The sequence below is a fragment of the Triturus cristatus genome, chromosome 8 (assembly GCF_964204655.1).
Source record: "Triturus cristatus chromosome 8, aTriCri1.1, whole genome shotgun sequence".
Taxonomy (NCBI): domain Eukaryota; kingdom Metazoa; phylum Chordata; class Amphibia; order Caudata; family Salamandridae; genus Triturus; species Triturus cristatus.
In genome coordinates, this window is record NC_140591.1 from 1,348,676,947 (window position 1) to 1,348,704,484 (window position 27,538).

The 27,538-nt window shown below is 42.0% G+C and overlaps 1 protein-coding gene across 2 annotated transcripts in view; it reads left to right on the top strand.

Moving 5' to 3' along the window:
• The window catches only part of NCAM2 (neural cell adhesion molecule 2), a 1,313,898-nt gene that overhangs the window by 907,055 nt on the left and 379,305 nt on the right, over positions 1 to 27,538 (top strand). For both annotated transcript variants that reach the window (XM_085623062.1, XM_085623061.1), the window contains one exon: positions 17,779 to 17,929. In XM_085623062.1, coding sequence (XP_085479188.1) covers positions 17,779 to 17,929 — 151 coding nt within the window. The remainder of the gene's footprint in view (positions 1 to 17,778; positions 17,930 to 27,538) is intronic.

Here is a 27,538-nt window from a genome sequence, read left to right on the forward strand (position 1 = left end):
AGTGAAAGCCTTGATGCTAAGGTTAGCCAGGGATACCACAATACTAGATACATTAATACAGTGATCCTGTGGTAGAACTTTGCACCTAAAAGTCACAGCACAGCATAAGAGAAAATCTTGCCCACCTGAAATGTGCATGTGTGAAATATGACTTCAAGATGGTAGTTCAAAAATAGGTTATTCACTTAAAAGCAGTCTTTAGCGACAGATAACCCCAACTGGAGTTATCGCGACGTCATGGTCAAAGAAATCCCAAAGTACGACGCTGACAGTGAGGTGCGCGACGTCGGGCCCGGAGTCAAAACAGACCCACACAAAACAGTACCTCGGGAAAGCGAAAACAAAAACAGCTCACGGCGTCGCAGAGATGCGGAGGCGTTGGCGCGGTGCGGCATTGGTTCCTTGCTTCGGGGGAGGCGATGCGTCGGGTCCTTGATGCTTGCGTAAAGCAGGGGTTTCGTCTGTTCCTTACCGGAGAGGAGGTGACATCACGATAGCGCCAAAACCACGGTTCTATGTGATGTCACGATGTCGATGGATTCTTGACCACTCACGTCGAGGGTCGGCTCCGCGATGATGTCGGCTTCGAAGTCGATGCCGCACAGCAGCAGGCGTCGGGCCTAAGTCGCAAAGTCAGAGCAGCGATCATGGCTTATGGCAGGTTATGATGTGGCTCACTGGCGTCGGTGTGGCATGGTGGCCAGCGTCGGGTCTACGTTGCAAGTCGCAGCAGCGCTTATGTCTTCGATGCAGATTACGGTGTCGCTCGTCAGCATCAGTGTTGCAAATTCCTTCTGTAGCAGCTAGGACAGCAAGTTACAGATGCAGGCAAACAAAAGGGGTGAAGTATTTTGTATCCCTGAGACTTCAGACAGGAGGCAAGCTGAAATTCAAGCCCTTGGAGAAATATTCTGCAAGATGATGAAAGTTCCTTAAAAATTCCTTCTCCTCTCCTCAGCAATGAAGAGACCACAGCAGGCCAACCCAGCAAACAGCACACTGGCAGAGGGGCAGTCCAAACTCCTGCAGCTTTCTTGGTCTTTCTCTTTGGCAAAGGTTTGTCTTGTTTTCCCAGAAGTGATCAAAAATTCTGCGGTCTGGGCCCCACTATTTATACCAGTAAATCCTTTGTCCTCTGAAGCCAGAGGGTCCTGTACCTAGTCCAAACCAGTTCTGGGTGCATTCTGTCAGTGTACAACTTCTTCCTTTCTCAGTGTGGGCCAGGGTCCTCAGACGCACCACAGGAGGTGGAGCCAGCATTGTGGAAGGCAGGCATAGCCCTACTCAGGCCCAGGTGCTACTCCTCCCACCACTCTACATGCAGATAGGTCTATTCAGCCCTGGGCTGACTCACCCTGTCTCCTGGAACCACCCATAGCCCCTGTCACTCAGAAACCAGACATGCAATACATAATCTAGCAGAGGCAGGCTGGATGGTTAGGTAAGAAAATACCTACTTTCTAAAAGTGGTATTTTTAAACACAGAATGTTAAAACCAACTTCACTAAAAGATGTAATTTATCAGTTTGAGTTCAGGCATACTAAACTAGAATTTCTAACATGTTCCCTGAGTCAGCTAGGATTATAAGATGTTATAATCAAACTGCCTATTCTGGCCTATGCGGACAGGTAGCCTTGCAATAGTGAAAAATGAAATAGGCTACAATTCCTTATCAGGTCATGCCACACACATCAGGGCATGACCTACCTTTTACATGCAATGCACCCTGCCCTAGGGCCTACCTTAGGGGTGTCTGATATGTAAAAAAGGGATGTTTTAGGGACTGGCAATTGGGTACACTTGCCAAGTCGACATGGCAGTTCCAGACTGCACACAGGCTCTGCAATGGCAGGCCTGAGTTACACTTTACAGGCTGCTTCTGTGGGTGGCACAACCAGTGCTGCAAGCCCACCAGCAGCATTTGATTTACAGGCCCTGGGCACACATGGTGCACTATACTAATGTCTGACAAGTAAATAAAATAATTGAATCATGGAGTCACTAATCAATACATGAATTTACAATAGGGATCACTTGCACTGTGGCACTGAATATCAGTGGCACAGTGCCCAAAGCATCTAAATCAGCAAAACATATCAAAAACAAAGGAGACAACAGCGTAAAATGGAAGGGAGACTCATGGCAATGGTTCCAGATCTAACGGAGACTATGGTCTAATGTGCAGGGGAAAAAAAGGAAATGTTGGAAAACTGAGCTTGCGGCCAGTAAATGGCAAAAAGGCAAAATGCAACTGAGTAACTTATTACTGAATTGCATTTTGTTTTTGCGATTCGGTATTCGGAACGAATAGCAAAATGTTTTGCAACTGGAATGCGGTCACAAAACATTCATAATTTACCGACTCCGTAGAGGAGGTGGAAACCTATTCGCAAACGGGAATGGGACCCAAGGGACCCCTTCTCCTTTGTAAACATGGGTGAAAATATTTGTTGAGAGCAGGCAGTGGTCCCACGGACCACTGCTTACTCTTAAAAAACTAAAAGAAAACATCACATTTTATTTTTGAATTGCTGTCCATTTTCCTTAAAGACACAACATAAAAAATATTGCTTTATTTAAAAAGCAATCACAGATATTGTGGTCTGATGACCGCAGCAGGCCACCATCCCTGGGATTGTAGCCATTCCCAATTGGTCACAAATTTAGACCTGCCTTTTGAATTTTGATGAGGCAGATCCATTTGCGAGCCATTTGGAATCGCAGACAGTGTCAGGTACGCGGTTATACATAGCTGTTTGTGATTGTCCTAATTGCAAAAATTTGGAATTAGGAAATCACAAACTGACTTTTTTGAACATCGGGCCCTTGGTTGTTGCAGATATTACGTTTATCTCACTCTGTTCTTATGGGGCCACAACTCAAGTTGTCAACAGGGCACTAAATTCAACAAATCCAGCACTTTCAGGACCATCTTATTTAAAGCGTTGCACCTTTCCCTGTCAGAAAATGTTGACATAATCAAAAAAGTACCAAATTAAAACTGATGAATGGGGTGAAAAGCCAAACTATGGAACTTAAGAGCTCAATAATATCAACTTTTGCATTCCCAATTGTTTTTTAAGAGGCTTTTTACCTTAACATTAATCATAACTCCCGATCCCATTTAATATTTTTTGTTTTTTTGGTGTCACTTTGACTCTTACATTGCATTACTTTTTACTAAATTGTTTTTCTAACTGTAGATGTTTCATGTTTCAACTTTAATTATGTTTGGCTGCTTGCATTTATTCGCTGAGAGTCTTCTGTTGCTTTCAGGCAGGGTTGCCAAGGGCAAGCCTGAGATTTCACACTGAAAACTCCTTATGCCTGTACGCAGTAAATTAATTAGCTTTGTGGAAGCAATTTTGTTGCTCCTTCCTCTACTTAACAGTTCGGAATCCTTTTTACCTGAAAACCTCCACTATTTGCGGAGATATAGATGATACAAGTGCATCACAATGGCTATGAAATGATTTACTTGTTGAAGGACAAGTGGGAAAAAGGGACATTTTGATGGGTGTTCTTTTGTGACAGCTCTGAGTCTTAATTGCCTATGAATTATGGAAGGCTTTTCAGGGGATATTACGTCAGTTGGAACGAATGTTTTCCTTCTCATCCTCAAAATACATGTGGAGTAAGGTTTAGAACACTGCAATGGGGCTATAAGAGAAGTTCTGCAAAAAATGTTTCACTTTAAAACGCCACGCAATTGAGACTGATAGCTTGATAAAATGATGAACACTGGATTGGCGGTCTAGTGCGCGTGGCAGAGATTGCTAAATACACATTTCAACATATTATACAGTCTTTAGATGTTTCCACTGGTTAGTTATTTTGTGACTAAATAAGGCTAAAGTAAAAACAAATGTGGGGGAAGCTATTTCGAGAAAAAAACATTGGGGCATATGTACAATCCCCTATCGCCATGGGAACGTCACTTTTTGTGACGTTCCCGTGGCAATAGGGGCCTTGCCTTATGTACAAGGCAGGGTTAAGCCACTTAACGTGGCTTAATGCTACCTTGTCCATAAGGCACCCTTTCAAGCTATATTTAGCGTGAAAGGGGCGTGCTGTGGGAGTGGCGGTGGGCGTTTTAACGCAGCACCCATTGTATTTGACGCTGCCCGCTATGTACAAGGGTAGTGTACATAGGAGGCAGCACCAAAATGAAGACCAGGAAAATCCTGGTCTTAAGTTGGCAAAACGAGGAGAAATGCATTATTTCTTCTCATTTTTGCTTTTTCTATGTGTGCTTCCTTGTGCAGTACACATGGAAAAAGCAAAATGCCATGGTTTGTTTTTGTACAGGAAGGTATCCCTTCCTGGACATAAACAAACCTTTGTAAAAAATGCATTTTGTAACTTTCATTTGTGCTGCATGAAGCAGCACATGAAAGTTACAAAATGGCTTTTTAGGAGTGTTTATGGGCAGGAAGGGACACCTTCCTCCACATAACCATTCCTCCCCTGCACGCAGACACCCTTGCACTAGGGTGCAGGGGTGCCTGCATTGGGGCTAAATTGTTAAACTTAGCGCCATCGCAGGGGGAAACGCAAGGGTGAACCACATTCTTGTGAATATGGTGCAGCCTTGCGTTTCCAAAGTGGCGGAGCATGTCGTTAAGCCCAGGAGGCTAACGACACGCTCCGCCACTTCATTGTACATATCCCCCATTGTTTCATGACTTTTCAGAGGGTCCACACCTTTTCAGTCAGGTTTGGAATTAAAATACTTTTACTTACATAAATTATGTAAAAATGATCAGAAATTCTGACTCCAAACCTACAGCAAACGATTAGATTAGCCTGTTTTGAGAATATTTTGCACGGTACGAACAATAATTGATGAAGTCTGGATTAATCTAGTGTTCGTTTTCTACATACCGTGCTCCTCCGGAAGGTGTGCCGTCCGTGCCCATCTGAGCACCACCCAAACACAGTGCCAATTACGCCGATAGCGCGGAGTCAGCATGAGAAAGCACTGACCCCCGGCTCAGTAATGATCCAAGACTGCTCTTTAAAGGGAATCCAAATATTTATAGCAGACAAGATATTTTTCTCCTATTCCTTCAGACTAATTGCACCCAGTCTGACCCACTCTAACAGCTTCTCTGCAAATAGTTTTATTTTGATTTCCACTTGTAGTGCCTCAATTGTATTTAAAGGAACACGGCCCCTGTGTTAATTAATTTTATAATGCACCATATTAATTGAGAATGATTTATTCTGGATCTGTTGTTTTAATTCGTATTCAGTTCCGAATGTTTAGCCAGCTTTCGTCCTTTTCTTAATACAGATGAATAGTACCCCAGCACTTCGTGCTAAGAGTGTCTGGCTTCCAGATGCACCTTTTCTTTTACTGCTTAGTCGTTATTAAAACGTATTTTTTATTCCAGCCAGCAGCAGTCCAGAGACTATAAGAAAAGGTGCTAGCGTACCCGCAGTTGATCAGCTAGTAACCAGTTTAGGCTCCCCTATGCACTAACTGCTGTGCTGCAAATATTTGTACTTTTCATTTCTACCCATTCTGACCTTTTTTTTAATTGTAGGGATATCGACCCTATGTTTAGTTGTTATTTTGTTCTTTGTACGTTAATTCAGGCTGAGACCTACTAGCTTTAATATTTTCAAGTACCATTTTAGGAAGAAGCTCATTTCTTATTCCTATCTCTCACACTAAAGTCTTCCTCCATAGTATCTTGGCGAATTATGTTATTTGTGTTTTTTACATAGAGTTAACTTAACCCAAACGTTAGCTAGATAACTTCAGGGGCCGTATTACACATGACTGCGCCGGCGCTAGTTGTTGCAGTAGGCCAGAGTATGTTTATGTTCATGTGCGTTTGAGTCTGTGCGCTAATACCATTTGCACACAGACGCAAACGCACATAAACACAGAGCTCAATGTCTGTGCCAACATCACAGTGAATTACAAACCGATCCTCCGTAATGGCATTGGGCGCATACTCTGGCGCACAGCGACAAAAAGCGCCAGAGCAGTCATTTGTAATATGGCCCAAGGAGTGATAGGGACTGTATACATTAACAGACACATTGTGTTGTGGTCGTGTGAACTCGATCCAGATGGTGCCGAAGCATTTTGCAATGTTTCAAGTTAGATGTATAATATGAGGCAAATACATACTAAAATGTGGTAATAGAGCTTCACATAGAAATAAGGAAGGCAGTTGAGGAATGGCAAGCTTGGAAGGTCCAGCATACAGTCCCCAGTTAATAGTAGTAAACGTGAGAGTATGCAGTTCCTAAAAGGATGAAAGGGTGGGGAGGAAGGGAAGGAGGCCATGTGTCCAATGCGGAACAAATAGTGATCATAGAGTAGCTCCAGTTAGAAGCAGGAGCCATCACACACCCCGAGGCATGTCATGCTTCATTATAGGCAGCTCCTCGTTGGGCCGGTGCTGCAATTTCCAACCCGCCCTGCAAGGGGGCTCTTTGCAAGAGGTCTTCTCTTTTGAAAGAGGTGAGGTTTTGGTGGGGCAAGAGTAGAGAAGGGAGGGAGGGAGTGTAGTGTGTTAGAGTCCCAAAAAATAATTTAATTAGCTGAATTCCTATGCTATGCTAAAAAACAAAAGACTATAAAGTCGAAGCTAGAAAGGGGGAATTACACCCACGCAAGCTCTAAATTATGTGTGTAAGGTATCGACAAGTTTCATGCCTTTTTATCGTCCAAAGGATCTTGCCATTTTATCAGGACCATAGGCTACATGTCTACTCTAGTGAAGATGGTGTGGATCAATGTCTGTCATCGACAGTACCCTGTAGTGAGGACTCATAGGGTAGTGCTGCGTGATGTGAAAAAGATAAAAATGAATACATGTGTACCGTCTGGAAACACCCGGAGGGAAAGAAACTTGTATAGAACATGGTTAAGCAACCATTGTGGCATGTGAACAGGGGGCAGGATATCCAAAGTCGGGTCAAAATCATATGCAGGACATCTTATGTACAAAGTGATTGAAAATGCCAAAACCCTTAACTGTGTGGATTCAAACTGTGAAAAATAACACCAAATAGGTACACAGAATACATTGATCAATCATGCAGTTAGTCTATATCAAGCTGGCAGTACCTATCATGGAAGTGCCATTTAATGCGGACTTTCGGGCAGGGGTAATGGGTGGTCAGCCCCTGCAGGATTGTCCCTAACATGTGTCCCCTGTATCCCGGCCAAAGGATGGGTGGGGCCAGCTACGTCAAGACTCACCTAGAAGGTGAGGGCTGTTGGCCCCAACAGTGACGTTCGGAAGTCTCGTAAATTGGCGTGAATGGATGTAGAACGAGAAACGAAGCGTCATTAAGGCGGGACAGGGCTCATTTATGCTGTACAGCAGCCCGTTCCTTAAGGCCTCGAGGGCAGCCGCCGATTTTACGGGCCCTGCAGAGAGTACGGACCAGCACTCGGTCTGTGCCCAGCCCCGCAGGTCAAAAAAAAGGTGGAAACAAGAGTGGTAATAATTTGAACTCTACGGCTCCAGGGAAGGCACATTGGCAGGTGGACCAAATACACATTCACACTTATTTTTCTCCAACCATGTGTTACACAGCTGGGTTGGAGAAAAGCCACAGCCTCTAATGCATCATGTGAGCAGCAAATGAGGCCGCTCAGACAAATCCTGGTGCTGCTCTCATGAGAAAGCAAAAACAACAATTGATGGACAGAATGCAGAACAATGTCATACATTCACCCCAGTACAGAGATCTGGGCCTAAATCCATCGTTTTTTTGCTCACCATGCCATTCCAGTTTGAACCCAGCCATATGCAAATCAGTCTTGACCCTGTGCCCCATGGGAACAGTCCAGCCCGAACTGCCAAGCCAGGTCCTCCCTGGACTGGAAACAAGCATCCTAGGACCGGTTTCGGGCTTTCAGCCCTCGTCAGCCAGGATAGCCTGATTCCAGTGGCATGGAGAGCAAGGGACTCACGTCTGAGCATACCCTTCCCACTCGGGGTGACAAATGCAAAAACAACAATTGATGGACAGAATGCAGAACAATGTCATACATTCACCCCAGTACAGAGATCTGGGCCTAAATCCATCGTTTTTTTGCTCACCATGCCATTCCAGTTTGAACCCAGCCATATGCAAATCAGTCTTGACTCTGTGCCCCATGGGAACAGTCCAGCCCGAACTTTCCATGAGAAAGCAGCATCTGGATTGGGTGTGGAGCCTGTCCCCTGAGTGCTCATCCCCTTCCAGACAATGAGAGGAGCAGCAAGGCAGGTGTCAGTAGGGCGGCAGGTACGTCTTTTTTATTTTTGTACTTATATTTTTTTCTCCCCCTCCCCAACCCACCGCCCTCTCCACCTGCAACCATCCTACCACTTTAGGTAGGCAGCGGCTGCCAATTATGAATACATTTGGTTGAATTTAAATTAATACTAAGCTATGAAATAGTTTATGTGATCCTCAGATATGTATGATGGCAATCTGTTTGGTTTTGGTTCATTGTTGTTCTGTGGTGTGTTGATATTCTTGGCCCGTTTCATCAAGTTATGAACATTAGATTATACAGACATTTAAATACAGACATTTAAATAGGCTAAAGCACCGACAGAATTATTTTTATGTCATCGGATAGGAGGCTGATTTCATGGAGTAAGATTTCCATTGAGGAGAACTGGTCCGCCAGGATTTGGCTTAATGACTGTATCATTGATGACTTTTAGAGATTCTGTTGGATTGACCATATAGTGTGTCTGGAGGTGTGATTGAGTTAGGTTTTAAGAAGTGTCAATTCATGCTGAAGGAATGAGAGAGAGGGTGTAGGTTCACAGATGAAGGAGGTCATATCCTGCTGTCTGAACCAGAGGCATTCCAGCTAGGAGGCCTGTTCTTGCTGTTTAAATCATTCGATCTCCAGTATGGGGACATGTCAGGGATGGGGGAGTACTTGTATTATGAAGAATTGATGACCCAGTAGTTTTATGGGGTTAAGATCTATCTACTGTTGCAGCTAAGTTACTGTGAGGAGAGATTTGAGAAATCTCTGGCGATTCTATTAAGCAGGAGGGAGGCAGACTCAGTGGAATTGGGAGGATTCATGATTAGGCTAGTGGGCGAGGAAGTATTGGATATTTCTAATATAGGGTTAGAGTGAATTCTGAATATCTTTTATTTACATAGTAGAATTGTAATAGTCACATTGAAGGATTAAGATCACTGTCTTAGGCTTCAGTCTTGATTTTAGATTTGCTGTAATATAAGATGTTAGCTTCAGCTTTGAATAATGTTGAGAATATTATGGACAGATTATTTTTTTTTAGTTCAGAAGAAAAGTTTATTAAAGATAAAGAGGTGGAAACATACATTACATGTTACTGATCAAAAAAACAAAAAATAAAACAATACATCATGTACAACTTCCGGCGGATATATATGAGTAAGATAACAATTTAAAAAACACAGCAAAAGGATAATCAGGGAGAACACAATGCATATATAAATGAAAACTAGAAAAATATCAAGAGAAATCAAGGGGGTTTAAGTACTTCCTGCTGAGATGGGGTTGGTAAGGAGTGTTTTAATGCACATTTATCAAAAAAGGTTGTGACAGGCATCCATAACTGAATTCGATTCATAGCCATTTGTAGAGGAAACAGGAGAAATGTATCCAGTCTATGATTATGGCATACATCATACCACCAAGCTTTGTAAGAAATCTTTGTGAAATCATTCCAATTTCTCGTTATTTGCTGAAAAGCAACTGCTATTAGTAAATCAACAATTCTGATATTAATTTCGTAGTTATCCCAAATTGGGGAAAGGCTTCCCAAGAAAATGTCCTTTACCAAGAATGGGGCATGGGTACCAAAAATTAAGTTAATTTGAGACCAAACCTGTTTCCAAAACGTATTTACAAATGAACATGAAAAAAGCATATGAAACAAATCAGCATCAGGAGATGCGCAAGACCAACAAGTATCCTTTACATTGGGAAATCTTTTATTTAAGGCGTGAGGAGATAATAAAAGCCTATTGTATGTATAAAACAATGTTTGTGTTAAACTAGCTGTTCTGGAGGTTTTACGTATCTTAGTCCAAATCTTATTCCACGTTGACGGGGGCTATATTACACTAAAATCGATCTCCCAAGCGATTTCAGTCGTAGATTTTTGTCTAGGCGTACCCTTGGATTGGAGAAGAGTATATAAAATAGAGGCTTTAGGTTTAGTACGTAAAAGAGTGGACAAGTCAGTAGGCACATCAGCGATATGAGAATTAGTAGAATCACTGGTAAGCCTAGTGTATATGTCAAGTACCGTACGTCGGAGAATATGGTATTTAGAAATCAGGGCAGCGTGCAAGTTATAAGTCTGTCGAAGCAAAGAAAAGGAAATAAATTCAATATTCGAAAATAATTGATGGACCCAGATCAAACCATGTTGCCTCCAAGACTTCCAATAGAAGGGTTAATTGTTTATTAATAGAGTCGTATTGTGCCAAATGGTGGACGCCAAAAAGGACTCAAGAGTATCGGGAGTTAAAGGGAGTAAAGGGGCGAGGAGTTTGGAAGTAAATTTAAATAGGGGAGAAGATAACGTTTGGGGTTTACGGGAAAAAGAGAGGTATTCTCGAAAAGAAAAGGGGGACAAAAACAAACTTTCAACTGATGCCCATAAAGGGCAATCATCTGTGGGATCAAGCAGCCAATATGAGGCTTGTCGTAATAAAAAGGCCTTCTGATAAACAGGAAAGTTGGGAAAATTAACCCCTCCCTCAAATTTAGGGTGCATTAATTTAGAAATAGACATACAAGCTTTTTTAGTGTTCCATAAGAAGGAAGACAATACTGAGTTAATCGATTTGAATAATTTGGGAGAGATGGGGACTGGAATGTTGGAAATGGTATGTAAAACCAAAGGGGAGAGCATCATTTTTATAGTGTCTAAACGGCCCCACCAGGAAAGGTATAGGGGATGCCATTTAGTAGTAAGATCAGAAAGTTTTTTAATACAATTATTCAAACATAAAGTAATTGTGTCTTTAATCGTGGGTGTGAAACTCAATCCCAGGTATTTGATATGAGAAGATTTCCAAGTAAAGTTTGTTGGGGCAAAATCAACTTTAAAAGTAAATTTAGTCAGAGGTTAGATTTCACACTTATTGCTATTCAGTTTATACCCTGAAACCAGTGAGAAAGATTGAACTTCCTTGAGAAAGGCAGGACTGGTTCACTGGGGTTGGAGATAAAAATGTCATCAGCGTAGGCTGCTAGTTTGACATGAGTGATCGGGGTCTGAAAACCATGGATTTGTGTGTTTTGACAAATCTTTGAGAGGAAGGGTTCTAGGGCTAAATTAAAAAGAAAAGGAGAGAGGGGGCAGCCTTGACGCACACCCCTACCAAGGTCAAAAAAAGGCGAGATGCGACCATTAGCACAAACCGCAGCGTGCGGACTAGAATACAGAAGTGAGATCAGGGCTGTAAACTTAGGACCGAAGCCAAACCATCAGAGGGTATAAAATAAATATTGCCATTCAACTCTATCAAAAGCTTTCTCTGCCGCAAGCGCTATAGCAGTCAGAGAGTGTTGTAAATGTGGAGCTTTAGATAAAATTAAAAAAACAGTCTCGTATTATCATTAATGACTCGCCCTTTCACGAAGCCGGATTGTTCCCTACCTAAAATATTTGGTAGAATAGGGTCTAAGCGTATGGCCAGTGCCTTGGAGAAGATCTTATAATCTATATTAACCAATGAAATGGGTCTGTAATTCTTACAGTGTTGCAGATCTTTGCTCTCTTTAGGAATTAGACATATATGAGCCTCTGAGAAAGAGCCTGCTGATTTCCCCAAAAAATTAAAGGAAGCAATCAGAAGGTGTATTATAGGTAATAATAATTTAGAGAAATGGAGGTAAAATTCGACAGTAAAACCATCAGGCCTTATCTCTTTTTAAGTGTTGAAGTGCTTCTACGAGTTCTTGTTGTGTTAAGTCTACTTCTAAGGACTATAAATCGGGAAAAGTTTGCTGAGTTTTATGTATGGTTGAGAAGAATTGTGAAAGCATATGGCTTGTGGGATTTGTTTCGGGAGCATATAATGATTTGTAAAAAAGTGAAAATTCATTCAAAATTTCCGTGTCATTAAATTTTAAGATAGAATTCCCATCAAAAATAGAATCAATATTTATTTTATTGTGTTTGGTTTTCAAATAGTTGGCCAAAATTTTACCTGCCTTATTTTTCCCACCGTAATATTTTGCACTAGACTTCAGAAGGTAAAATGAGGCACTCTCAGTAGATTCTTTATTAAATTGCAATTTCGCTTTTATAAGGGCATCAAGAACCTCTTTTGAATTGGATGTGTAAAAAGAATGCTCCAATCTCTTAATATCTTGAAGCAGGGATCTCGAGCGCTTGCGCGCAATGTTACGCTTCTTGGTCACATAGCTAATAATAAAGTCTCTCGCCGAGGCCTTAAAGGCGTCCCAAATAGTTGAAAAAGGTAAGAGGTAGTGTCGTTTAAGGAAAAATAGTCGTCAAAGAAGGTGGAGAATGAGGAAGCGAATGTAGGATCCAAGAGAAGGGAGTTATTAAATCTCCATCTTCTTGGCACATTAACTTTTGGTAAAATATCCAAATCAATCGAAATGGGGGCATGATCAGATAACAATATAGGTCCTATTTCAGCATGCAAAAGTGCTTTTGAAAAATTGTGGGAAACAAAAAAATAATAAATACGTGTTTGGGAGTGATGCACAGGAGAATAAAAAGTATACTCTCTGGGGGTGGGGTTACACAACCTCCAGGCGTCCAAAAGTTTATGCTGAGTAATAGCATGAATTAAGGATTTATGTGATCTGTTATGAGCGAATGGAACTTTGGAATTGTGATCAACAAAGGGGTCAAAAATCTGATTGCAGTCTCCTGCTAGAATAAAATTATCTTCCATGCAAAGGGCCATCTGCTGGGCAATTGAAGACCAAAAGGAGGAATCACCACCAGTAGGACCATATACATTGAAAAAGGAGACTGGAACATCCTTCAGCAGAAATTTAACATGGAGCCAACGGCCCTCTGTATCAGATTCCTTTGATATAAATTTACAATCAAGTGACTTACAACAGAGCATCATAACCCCATTGCGTTTGCCATCACCGTTAGAATAAAATATTTCCCCTACCCATCCTCGTTTTAGTTTTGATGACTCATTCTCCGTTAGGTGGGTCTCCTGTAAGAATACAATATCAGCATTCATCTTTGCTAAGTGGGTCATAACTCTTTGTCGTTTGATGGGGGAATTCAGCCCTCTAATATTCCATGATACTAATCTCAATCTCATTGGCATAACCGTTCAAAAGTAAAAATAAACAAGGAGAAGGAACAACAGCAAATCGATTCAGTAAAATAGTCCGAGAGGATATACAAGGGAATGAAAATCAGAAATATGATTACCAGGACCCAAGTGTAAGAGAGAAGACAAACAGAAAGTAGAGAAGGAAGATAAACAATTCTATAAGAAAAAGTCAGGAAGCAGAAGGAAATATATCCGGAACTATGATGCAGAGGAAAAGGATAAGAAAACAAACATAGGATGAGAAGTATAAATAACAATAAAAGCTGAGAAATAACCACCTCAGGAGGAAGATCAGACGGATCAGAAAAGACAACAGGGCAAGATATGCAAAAAGAAAAGAACTCAACAAAGTCCAAAAAGGAAATAAAGAGAATAGATAGTAGAGAGATAAACAAAAAGAATAAGAAAACAAAAAGAATGGGAGTACAGGAGGAAAACATACCTACATAAAGAGAAACCAGGCCTAGACGGGGAGGGGGTGGAACCACATGGAATGGACGACGCATCCAGGGATCAGCAATGCGGAGGATAGGGAAGACATCATAAAACAAAGGTAGGTAATCTGTGGCGCTAAAACAGAATCAGTATTAGAATACTCCGTAAGAAGGAACATTAACAGGAAAATTGAGGAACATTAACAAACAAAGTCTCAAAAAAGAAAAACACAAAGTAAACAACTTCAAGTATGCTATTAACAGGGAGAAAACAACATGCAAACTGCCAAACATCAAAAAGGAGAAACGAGAATTCGGTCAGCATGTCAATGAAAGAACCATATTAAACATTCAAAAAGAGGATGCAGGACCAGAAGAATCCATGACATTCGGCTTACATGAATTGATAAAGCTTTGTAATCGCACAGGATCTTCATATGTGCTGGTTTTGTTATTATATGTGACTTTAAAGAGGCATGGATCAAATAGTCAATATCTGGCTCCTATTGAGCGTAGGTCAGCTCGCATACTCAAAAAAGCTTTGCGTCTGTTGGCGGTAGTTTTGGCATAGTCTTGCGCAAAATACAGGGAGGAGTCAGATCATGTGACCTTAGGGAATACTCTGACCGCTGAAAGAACCTTCAACAGATCTGTATACTTGAGAAAGTATAAGATGACTCCTCTGGGCCTTGGTGGGGACGTAGCGTGAGCTGGAAGACGACCTAGCCGATGCGCTCGCTGAATGTTAAGGATCGTCCCCTCCGGCATATGAAGCAACTTAGGGAGGAATGATTTGAAAAATGTAAGAGAGCCTGTCCCTTCAAGTCCTTCTCCCAGGCCAGAAATACGTAAGTTGTTGCGTCTACTGCGATTTTCCAAGTCCTCAACTTGTTTTTGAAGCGTAGAGCAGACGAGAGACAGTAACACAGGTTTCTTTAAAGGAAGATACATTGTGTTCAACTGATGAGACTCTAGCTTCAAGTTGAGACCAATTTTACGTTAAGACTTGTAGTTTGGTATTAGTCTCTTCCATGAATGGCCGAAGACCTCTAATCTCCGCAAATAATAACTCCATTGACACTGGTGAAGCCGATTTAGGCGGCGACGAAGGATCCTTTTTTAAGCGTTTGGTGTTGGATTTCCCTGAAGCTGCAGACAAGGGCTCCATTGTTGTATCGTGACTGTGAGGAGAAGAAGCCAAAGAATCTTCCAATTTAGAGAATTCAGAAAAAATCTTTGAGGTTTTTATAAAAATGTGTTTGGACTTGGAGAGAGAGGGGTGAGGTACTTTCATTCTACCCATAAAACACAGTTATCGTGCTCCGCGCCAGTGTTAGTATACTAGGGATCAAGCACAGCTAACAATGCGTTGAGCGCAAAAGAGCAACTTCTAGAAAAAACATGGGAGACTCCTCTAGTCAAGACAGTCAATTGCAGACAGTCATCATGCCACCATCAACGTACTGGTATGCCAGAGATAAAAGTACATATTCAAAAACAAACAAGAACTCCAAATGGATGTACTGCGGCTTGTACCACCAATGTTGGAAAGAAAAAACAATATATGCGGCAGTACACCGCAGAAAAAGGTTGCGTTAGGCTTGCCAAGGACAATCCCCATGAGAAGTATGCTGATAGAGGAGTGGCAACCCAAAGACATGCTTACAGGAAATGGAGTGCCAACCATAAGAATTACTGCATACACTTAGGTGAGGAGACTTAAACAATGTCCAAAATGGAAGGAAACAGCAGTAAAATGCCACAGTTCCCCCTCAAAAAACTGCCAGGCAACGTTTTTGGTGTAATATTAGTGAACGTATGGGCATTGGTGGTCAAAAAAGAAACTTCAACATTTCTGTGAGGAGATGCGTTCGCGTGCATGGAAATTCAAAATGGCAGCCGCGCTAAGAGCGAAGCCGCTGGAGAACTCACTTCGGTGAGAGAGGCAGTTAAATTCCGCATTTGAAGTCAGCGGGGGTCCCAAAGCAAGCGCTGGGTCTTCAGAGGTCATTATGCGCCTCCGTCCATGCGGCAGCAGGTCTTTAGATGCCGAGTCTTCCCAGCGGACCGCGGAGCTTCACCCGGGTGCCGCCATTCACTCGGGCGCCACACCCCCCCCATGGTCAGATTTCTGACATAGGGAATTTTCGCTTTTTAGGTGGTAAATAAGGAAGATAAGAAATTTCGAAGCCATAATGAAATGTTATTGGAGAACAATAGGAGGTGTTTTCTGTTTGCTTCTTCTTGGGGAAGCAGTTTTGTTTAGAGATGAGAGTTTGGGGAAAACTTCAAGCATAGCTGGCAAGCTTCCCGCTTCAATACATGTCTGAGTCCATGTTTTTTCTTTGAATTGTGGAACATGTTTGATACTGAAATAAACCAGACTACAAGTCCCAGAATTCAGAGAAAAAACCTTGACTGAAGCACTACATCACACATGGGCCTGGTTAGCTGGGCAGAGCTGTTCAAGGAGACTGTGGTCGAAATTCTTCATGGCATTCCAGATATATTGTACAGGTAGATGATTCTTTAGAATTGGTGACAGGATTTCTTCAGATGGGAGGCTGAAGGGAGGTGGCCTATGGACACCATGTTGATCGGGGGAAGGGTTAGGAAAAGGGGAATTTTTAAATTTGTGTTTCCAATTCAGTAAATATCAAATGATATGTAAGGCAACCTTAGCAGAGAGGTGTCGCTGGATGACTGGAGCCAACTATGGTATAGTACAAGACGGTGAGGTCAGAAAGCATCTGAATGGAATGTCACATGTAGGGCCTAACAAGCCTAGTACTTAGCGACGTCTAATGGAATAGGATAGGAAATAGGATTATCGGGGTGCTTTGCAACTTAATGCACAATGGATCAGAGCCTAACCTTATGAGGTAGGGAAAGGTGGGATCCCGGTCCTATGTTCAAGCAGGTGATTCAGTGGAAATCAAACGATTATGCACCCAGAGGGTACAGAAGCATTATATTATACTTCAGAACATTGTATACACCGTCAGTTGGTACCCAAACAAAATTCCGAACACCCATCAGTAGGCAACTTGAATCTGTTCTTTCACTCATATAGAAATTAACATGAGTGCAGTAGTTATTCCAAGGCTGAAGTTAGAAAGCAGTATAAGCAGCAATGAGCAGGACATGGAGTAGCGTGTCTTCTGTGGCTTTTGTAGATGGAAAGCGGTCTAGTGAGCAAGGGTCAGGCCATGGAGTATTCTGTCATACAAAATGGCTGCCTCCCTAGGGAAGATGAAATGAATGAAGGTGGCCAAAGCCTTTGGGAGCAATGTGGGAAGCACATCCAGGAAGTGGGTGCCTCTATTCCAAAACACACAAAGGATGCCCAAGTTCTTTCTCTGTTGAAGCAACTTTTTTGTAAAATAAACTTCCAGTCAAACATTGATTCACCAGAAATCTGCTTCAATTTAGCAAACTACTCAGCAAATAGCGTTTTACTCTCTAAGTTTCTGGTCATGTAGCAGCGTGCTCTTGAAATGGCAGCTAATTAAGTATGACACTTGTGAATGTAAACCGTGTGTGAATGTGTCTGTTGACTCCATTTGATTGACATATATTTTAAATTGTCTTTCATGTTGTAAACCTATTTAAATTCTGTCATAGTTAATTCCCCGAAGGTGGGCATGAGAGCCAGCAAAGAAAGTCATGGTTTGTGGATAGAATTTCTTCCATTGTGTCTATATTCTACATGCAGCCACCTTAGTTATGAATAAAATGGATTTTATATATTCTTAACACATACTAGCTGTATTTTTTTTAACATTTTAAATCTAGATAGAGAAAAGAGAGAATGATTTAGAGAGACAGGGAGTGGGGAGATAGACTGAGGGAGAAAGGAGAGAGAAGCAGAGATCGGAAAACTAAATTTCACTTTGCATACTTTCCAATTAGATTGCAATTGTTATTTTAATTGAGTCCTGCAAAATTTAATGGAACAGTGATTTGTTCGTAAGCCAAGCATATCTATTTTCAATAATTCATCCTTTTTTTAAACAACAGAGCTCAGATGGAAGGATAGAAATAAAAGGACAGCATGGAAAATCAACCCTGAATATTAAAAATGTGAAGCTGTCAGATTCCGGAAGATACGACTGTGAAGCAGCGAGCAGAATCGGCGGCCATCAAAAGAGCATGCACCTGGATATTGAGTGTGAGTTTATGTATATTTCAAAACGGTTGCTTCATAAAACTATCACATAAAGGTGTGGCATCGCTTTGGCTTTTGTCATGAGCTTCACCGTAACATGGTGACTTCATTTACCTCTGAGAAGTTCAAATTTATGTATGAAAATGGTACTATTGTCTTTCAAAAGTAAAGTAAAGTTGTGGGAAAATTGTAAAACATGTAACATGGCTGTGAAAACTAATCACATATTTTATTTGTATTCAATGCACATTTTGGGAAGTGGGGTCATCAAAGGAAGCATCTATTGGACTGCAGGAAGACTCCCACTCTCAGATGTGCATACAATTGTGTCCTTAGCATAATGGTTCAAGATTTCCCAAAGGATATATCTCGAAGAAACAGGCGAATCACATCTTGATTAGATCACTTTTCACCATGAGTGTGTAAAGTCGCAAAGTTATTTGTTCAATTTTCCTAAATATGTATAGAAACCTTTGACATGTTATGTGGTATGTACATGTGTTCGTCTTGGGATATATGCGAGAGAATTGTGACTTGGATATCACGTACCTCCTTCTGCAGTAGTCAGAGTACTTTTCCGCAATTCTACTGGGCAACCATGGGCCTAGACTAAGAAGGGAACATGGGCGATTTAGCTCCTGTCTGGGTTTTAAACAACAGCAATAATAAGAGTCATGGGGAGCCTATGGCCTTGTTGCTTTTCCTGTACCATATTTAGCTAGGCCTTTATTGAAGACGAAAATTCAGCATATGTTTTCCAGCGTCCACTCATAACGCAAATATGCAAGGACTGTCAATCATTTTAGGCTTGACTGGGTTCTAGCAGACGAAGAAAAAGAAGAATAACAAAACTTTTAAAGAAACTGAGGGGCATATCATCAAGGCGGTGCAATGAAATTACCGCCGCTTTTGTGGCCGTTTTCGGCCGCAAAGCGTTGATAATTTCATCGCCTTATCGGCAAAGAGCGTGTTTTGCTGATTTAGCCCCGTTTCCAGCACGCCTAACTTTGCATCGCTAATGAGATGCAAAGTAGGCGTGGCTGTGAAACCAACCAGGAGAAATATCGCAAAGGCAGCTTCGTGATATTATCAAGGAAGGTGAGCGATTTTTTAAATCACGTTAGGTATACCTTAACACAGGAATTTAATGTCTGTTAAATTCCTGACTAAGGCATACATAACATGGGGGGTGGATTGTGTGGCTAAGACCACGGGCCCCTATCATCTAGGATATCGCTGTTTTCCGCCATGGAAAACGGTGATATCCCAACTATCTCTGGAATTTTTATCGCCTCAGCGATGCGCGTTGTTGATAACGCGCTAACCAGGCAATAAATTCCAGAGATAGCCGCCGATAAATATGCAAGCACTAAGCGCGCTTTGCAATATTTATTGCCGGACCTTGTAATATGCCCCATATAGCTGCAAAATTTAACGATACACTGGAACTTCACAAGACTTTTGGGACCATTTTTACGAACTTTTATACTGCGAAATGTGGGGCAGATTTATGAGCCCCTTGCGCCTCATTTACGCCGCCGTTGCGTCACTTTTGTGACGCAGCGGCAGCGCAAATCCTGCGCCATGCTGCGGGGTATTTACAACATGACGCATCTGGGAGATGCGTCACGATGTAGAGCCCTGCGCCAGCAGTAGGCGTGCCTGTGCAGGGGGGGGCGTTCCGTCGCAGGAACGCCTCCTAAAAGTGGCTGAATGAAATCTACAAGATTTCACTCAGTCACTTTTGAGCCCATGCTGCGTCAAAACCCTGCGCCTGCTTGAAGCAGGCGTAAGGATTGACGCAGCATTGTTATGATAGGGCACCCCCGAGCCTTGCTGGAGCTGCGTCGCCCTTGCGACGCAACTCCAGCAATGCGCCGCCTTTCCGACAGGAGATGCGTCACGCATCTGCCCATCCGAGTGCCACGGTGCGCCGCATTGTAAATGCGGCGCATCAATGGTGGCGCACGGGTGGGCAGATGCGTCGCAACTCTTCTGGCGCATCTCTGCTGATTAGCAGAGATGCGCCAGACGTCATAAATCTGCCCCTGTATGTTTAGCACCAACGATAATGGTAACGTTTTTTGAAAACGTCAAACTCCACTTAGTTTCGTTTATTTATGCAAACACGTATTAATTGCAGTCGTGAAGATCTAAGATTTGAATCGAAAGGAGTCTGCTCTGGAAGAGCAGGCATTTAATTACATCCGCTGAGCTTTATTTACTGTTACACTATAATTAATATGCAACACCATGATATTTGCTATTTTCTCTGTTATTGTTTTCCTTTTCCGATTTAGGCCATGCAAGGGGCTTGTTTTCTCGACGCCCTGCAGTATCCGCACGCACTCATACACAAAGCACACACCTTTTTATTCAGACCTTGGTAATTGGAATTTGTTTCTTGTACATCATAGAGGCGAGGGAGCCGACAAATTACCAACGAGAGCGGGCCATGGGACTGGCTTGGCTCTAAAAGCCCGCGCTCGTACCGAGCCAGGAACACGTTTGGCAGCGTGCAACAAACATCATGTGAAAATACGATAGATTCTCAAAAACATTTTTAAGTGTATTTCTTAAAGATGCGGAAGCCTTTCACCTTAGTACAGCAGAATATATCACATCACCGAGAGACATTTATTAAAAGGGATTATTTTTTAAACATGAATTTACAGAATTTCCTGTCAACCTGCCATTCTTTATGTATGAGGAACAAAGTTGTAATGAGCACTTTGTAATTGTCCGGGATTCTTATTATACACTGAGCACAATTATAGTCTATTGAATCAAGCACGAGAGTGTTTTTTTTTTACTGTGCACATCGTGAACTCACAGAATTCAAGGTGGTCCCATATCTTATAAGGAAGAAAAAGGTGGCACGGTGAAATGATACATTTGTGTAGGATCGCACACTTTGGTCAGCGGGGCAACTGGGATTCACCCCAGGCTTTCTGGTTTCAAATTATGCAACTTGGCCACTAACTCGTTCTCTCTCTACAATTTTATTACAAAGATTAATGCATTGGTTTTTAGTTAAAACAATAGACGCATCAAACTACGCTCTGTTTGGGCTCAAGGGTGCAAGAGGGTGAGCTAGAGCCAGGCTCAAGCCTAGCTTGAAGCTTTAGTGGCTCACCCACCTCTGGTTCATCACCACAATTTGAAATTCATATGCTGCTTAGAAAAACAGCATTCACAACAAAAAATAGCTCTGCAATTACAAATATGTTGAATGATATGCAAGAGAGCCAGGCTCTGTATATCTGCACATAATCTGCATTTAATATCACACACTGGAAACCCTCCCCATGCCCCCTTTCCATCAGCAGGTACTCGGAGTCCTCCACAGATTATTTTGGAAGTGTAAGAAAGTGAGGGGCATATTTACAAGCAGGCGATAAAAAATTATCGCCGCTTTTGCAGCCGTTTTCGGCCGAAAAGCGGCGATAATTTTATCGCCTAATTAGCAAGGCCACGCTAGCGCGTGAAACCTTGCTTTAGCGTCAGGATTCCTAACGCCCAGCTTTGCATCTCTATTGAGATGCAAAGTGGGCGTTCCTGACCAAACATGACAGGTGAAATGTCGCTAAGCGACATTTCTCCTATCATCAAGCCCCACGCTATGAAGTATAGCGTCAGAAAAAGTAGCGATAACCCCTGTTATCGCTACTTTCCTTACGCCTGCTTCAGGACTGACTTAGCCATGATATCCTATAGAAGGTGGATATCATGGCTAAGTTTGTGAGTCTCTATCAGCAAGCTAATACCACAGTGCGTGAGATTATCGCTGGGTTTCCAGAGATAATCTCACGTTAGGCAGTTAGCGTGAGGATTTTTATCGCTGAGGAGATAAGCGTTGTTAATAGCACGCTATCTCAGCGATAAAAATCCACGTTACCCGGCAATAATTATCCTTACGCTAAGAGCGCTGAACGATAATTTTCGCCGGGTGTTGCTGATATGCCCCTTAGTTATTAGTTGTGAGGGGTGAGAGCCCCAGTGAAGTAATAAACAGATTCCTTGTTAGGGTGAACTACAAAGTCATATGATCAACCTGTGCTAAAACCCCTGGTAGCTTGGCACAAAACAGTCGTGTTTAAATTAGAGGCAATGTTTAAAGTAGTCATGCAGCACTCAAACAGTAATAAAGTGAAAAACCACACAGGGAAAATTACAAACCAAATTAGATAAATAGAGTAAAATGCAATAAATAAAATGACACCAGAATGACAAAATTCCAATCAGTAGAACTGGAATAAATATTTTTTAACATTTTAGCGGAAAATAAGGGCAAAAAGCACAAAGCTCCTCTCGTAGGTATCTGGTGGCACGGACCGAGTCAAAATCACAAGTTCAGGCTGACCACAGTTGAGCATAGGTCAAATACAGGGACCAGATTTGTCCGGGCGAAGAGTTTATTTTTTCATAGTCCAATTCCACTTGAAGAGTCTCAGCTAGAGCTGTGCTTGGGCAGGGACCGCAATTAGATCAGTGTTAGCATAAGAAACAGTTGTTGCTGGAGCTTCGCATTGGCAGGAGATGTGGGTGGTCGCTGTTTGATGCAAAGAGAAGGTCACCATCTGAATTTCATGTTGGCAGGAGAAGAGTCGATTTTTGTTGACATGAGGAGCCCGCTTGTGGTCGCAAAGAGCCCCAAACGTCTGGATTTTCACATTTAGTTTGTTTTTGAGGTAGAAGGAGTTCACTCAGATTCCAACCAAGGGTCAAGGACCAGTGAGTACCTCTTGGGTATCAGGACTCACTCAACAGAGGCCAGCAACAGAGTGCTAGCAGGTCCAGTTTGTTCTGCCAGCTATGTTGTTGCAGGCGAGGCCTCTGAAAGTAAATCGGCCTGAACAATGTGGGCAGAGCCACAAATGCTGTTCCCACGCAAGCGCAACCATGCTTGTCTCAACCACGCATTTCGTGGTTAAGGCATATGCGCGGTCTAGATGTTGAGATGGGCAGTCCCAGGAACAGGAAGGATCGAGAGAGGACACAGTGAGGTATGTGGAGCTGGAGTCTGGTTTTGAGGGGTTAGTTTTTAAGGGTTTGGGTAGTTTTTAGGGTTAAGGGTTAGGGGGTCAGGGTTGTTTTCAGGGGTGGGGTTGTTTTTAGGGCTTGGGTTGGGGTTGCTTTTAGGACTCAGGTTGGTCGGGGTAGATATTAGGGCTCAGGATCAGGCTAGATTTTAGGGCTCAGGGAGTAGTTGGGGTAGATTTTAGTGCGCAGGTTAGTTTTTATGGGTCAGGGTGGGGTCGGGTACTTTTTAGGGGTCAGGGGGTCATGGTTGTTAGGTCTTGGGGAGGCTGGAGTACTTTTTAGGGTTCAGGGGTGTTTGGCAACTTTTTCATGCCTCGGGAGGAAGGTTGGGTTCGTTTTTAGGGATCAGGGTACTTTTTAGGACTCAGGTGGGTCGGAGTAGTTATTTGGGCTAATGGCAGATGTCATATGGTCAGATCCTTACCACACATCTCTATATCAATCAAGCCTTTCCATAAAAATGTGTGGTAAAAGCATGCATGGTAAAGGCATGTGTGGTAAAGAAATTAGTAGTTCAGACACATTTGCAGTTTGGGCTCCGTGGTTGAGGCACATATGGTTTAGCCATTCATGCCTCTGTTATACAACCCCTCTGGAAGTTTGTTGTGTCCATAAATCTCAAACAGGACAGCCAACTAACCCTTGGAGTGACTACTGGAGATCCTGGGTTCAAAGGTAGCAGGTCCAGTCTCCCTTCTTCAGACTGCAGGGCAGTCCTTCTGAATCTTCCACAGGTCTAGGAGTGTTCTGAGGAGAGGTTATAAAGGCGAACATTTATACCTAGTACCAGATTGCGTGTGGGGGCAATACCTGGCCTACTCTTAAACTACTTCCGGACAATCTTCCTCTTCTTTTGGGTTTGGCTCCATTCTGTCTTGGGGGACAAATGCAAGGGCAGGCCCGGTGTCAGGTTCTTTTGTGCGTACCGCAGGCAGGGTTTTTTGCAGGTTAATCAGGGCACAACTGCGCACCAGCCATTCTGTCAGGAAGACCTAGTCCTGTGATGCCCAGGCCCCTTTTGTCTACATGTCTGGAAGGAATGCACAAATCCCCCCAGGAGAGCTATTGACAGTCATGTGACCCAGCACACTCGCAAAACGGATCTTTTTGTTCAGGTAGGAGAATGTCAACTTTCTAAAAGTGGCTGTTTAAGAATAGTAACTTAAAATCCGACTTTACCATTAATGACAATTTCATATTACAATTCCAATGAGTGGAAGAACCATTCCTCTATCTGCTCGCATTCTGAAGTTAGCCCCTATTTTGTGTGATATGTTAGCCCAGGGCTAGTCAATGGGAGAGATAGCATTACAGCAGTGAAAAATGAATTTGAGGAGTTTTTTACTTTTAGGACATGTAAATCTTAAATAAACGTATTCTTCTTTTTAAATACCATGTACCCTTCCCTATGAGCCTTCAGAGCCTATCTTAGGATTGACTTACAAGTATAAAAAATGGAGGTTTAGGCCTTGCTAAAGGTTTTTTTTGGCCAGGTCAAAATGGCAGTTTAAAACTTTACAATGAGCTGCAGTGGTAGGCCTGAGACATGTTTTAAAGTGATACTTTAGTGGGTGGCACAATAAGTGCTGCATCCCACTGGTATTATTTATTTACAGGCCCTGGGTAGAGGTAGTACCATTTATTAGTGTCCTATATGTAAATTAAATGTGCCAATCAGGTAAATGCATTTTTACTATGTTTAAGGGAGAGGGAATACACATCTTACCACTGCTTAGCTGGGGAAAGTGCACCGAGTTTTAAAGCCAGCAAAAAACAGTCCTCCATTAGGAGTGAAGGTAAACATACTGGGGGAACATTATGCCAAGGATATCAGATGTAAAATGAGTTCCCTCAGCAGAAACTACCTTCCTTCAAGGGAGTTTTCAATGCTAAGGCAAAAAACCCTGGAAAAAAGATCACCATATGCGTGGTCACTCCAGGGCAATGGCCACTGCAAAGTGCATTCCCTCTAGGGAGATGAACCACCTCAACAGTGTTGGGTTCTAACCATGCATATGCATTCACCATGTGGAAGGTCTGTGATCTATCTAAACTTGGAAGGCAGTCCCGAACAAGTATGTTCTGAACTTCTTTAGAGCCCAGACCACTGCAAATGTCTCCCCTTCTATTGCACTCCACCTTTGTTCCCCCTGGGTTAGTAGCCGCCTGCTGATTAAGGATACAGGTGGGCACAAACCCTCATTGTTAGGCTGTGAGAGAACAGCCCCCCATTTACATGCGTTGATGCAATTGTCTGAAGCCTCCTCTGTCTTATGGTGAGCGGTTTAGTGGGTTCAAACTCTCTTTCTTGCTGAATTGATAGTGGGCATCAATGCAGGGCAAGTCCAGCAGCAACAGATGAAGGAAATGTTGCTCTTGCATGGACAATATACTTATTCCTGGCTAGGAGGAAATGGGCAGTTTGCTGGCTCCACACTCCAGAATGCACCTTCATCAGCAGCGTTTCTGCAAGCAAAGTTAGAATTGCGGGATGCCTCTGAGTTTTATACACACAGATGGGAAGTTGAGGCAAAGTTCCCTGTCAATCAGTGCATAGCACTTTCTTACAGACTAGAGATTATGCTAATCCGGACGAATCAGTCTTTCCCTCCTCAGAGAGAAGCCAGGAAGGATGGAACCTTTGGCGCAGGTGAACTTCTGTAACAGTTATGACGGCAAAACATGGAATATGTGATTCTCAATTTTAAAGGGGTCAGCAGGGTCAATATCCAAATAACGTGCACCTCTGCAATAACTGTTGTGCACATCTTCCTTTGTTATTTTATGTAATATGTTTTATTGTTAAGTGCTCATCTACTAACTAGAGACTTCTTGGCACATACACTCAGGGAAATTACTTCACTTAAAGTAAAATGTTTGCAAGAATTAACATGTTTTAGTACATTTCTGAATGTCCCATGACATAAGATGGAGCTGAGAACTTCAGGCACAGTATTACTAAATTTTAGTAGCCCAAAATGAAGGACAGACCACCTCTTCTGTATTTATGCAATCTCAGAATACTCCGTATAATAGCTTTTGAAGGACACAGAGTTCACATGGCAATATATATTTATTTTATGTTATTGATAAAGCAGGTTGCATGTTCATACAAGTACTAGTGAACTGTGTACACAAACATTTGAACTAAATCTGTGCTTTGATTGGGAAGCAAGGTCATTTCCTAAGAAGAGGATGAGAAATACCAAATCAAGAGGCACCAATCATCTTTCTGGCTGCAGTCTTCTGGGTGTATTATCAAGCAGGTTAATTTGGCATGGGCAAGGTTATACTAATGATGACCTGATAGTAAATTGGAGTTTATCATCTGTCCAGAGCCCTAGCTTTTTAATACTGGAACTGGGAAGGTACCCAGCTGGTTTGCCAAATGACATAAATTCGTAGATTGGAATGATCATTAATGACCATTGCCTCTGTTTTTTGGACAGAGGTGCATTAGATGTTTTGTTAACAGTTAGTGGTCAGTTTATAGAGTTATATCTAACTAAGAAATTAGCAAACAAGGGTAGTTTTACTTCCCACCAGTCTAACCAAAGGTTCTAAAAATATGCTTTATGTAATAGCAAACTTACATTACTCATTATGAATTTTCTGAAGGTTAAAGCAAGCTGTGGATTGTCAAAGCTGAACTATCCATTGTACCTTCTGCTTAGTTATCATTAGAAATAATTTGTAAACTTCTGAGGTGGGATTCAGCCATGCCTTCACTGAAGTGCAAGGGACTCAGATGAGACAATCAACAATTGCCCTTTGATACTTGTCATCCTTAGAGCATTCATTACTACTATTCACTTGAAAAGCTTGAATGTTCTTAAAAGGTGTTTTTTTAAAAATCGATTTGATCCAAGAATTTGAAAGAAAACTAGTTTTATTTCCACTATGTTTTCAATCTGCTGACTAGACCATACCAATCAGACTGAAACTGGAAATACTACTTGAGACAAGGGTATCTGTATGCTCAGCAACAAATGCACCATCTGTTTAAAATAAGTTGTGGCTTGCTTCGAAAACCTTTAATCTAACCAAAAAGGACTATAGAAAAAAACTTTAGAAGTGACTTATATTCGACAATAAATGCAATCCCAGTTTTATTCAAATTGTCTTAGCTTTTAAAACTCACAACTTAAACAACAATCATTGAAAACAAGCTTTAGAAAGTTTTTGCCTTTAGTGGATTGATTAAACTCAATCTGCTTTAGGTCAGATGAATACATTTACTATAAAAAGAAAGCCCTATAAAAAACAGCATACCTTGGTGATGCAACCGCTTGTGTTTACTCCTTTTTTGATGTTTTACCATTGCAAAATGTATACACAAATCTTTAGTAGGATTTATTTTCAGTTTTTAAGATGTGAGTATTGAGGCCAGGGAGTGTGAAACAATTCTGACAAGTAGCAACTACTAAAAACAAAAGGGTTTTAGTTTATTGGAGCAACTTTAGAGTTACATGTTTATACAGAAGAGTTGAATTATTGTTAATGTGTGGATAACTTCATATGTTGCTATTTTTAATTGTGATATACGACTTAATAGAATAATATTTGAGT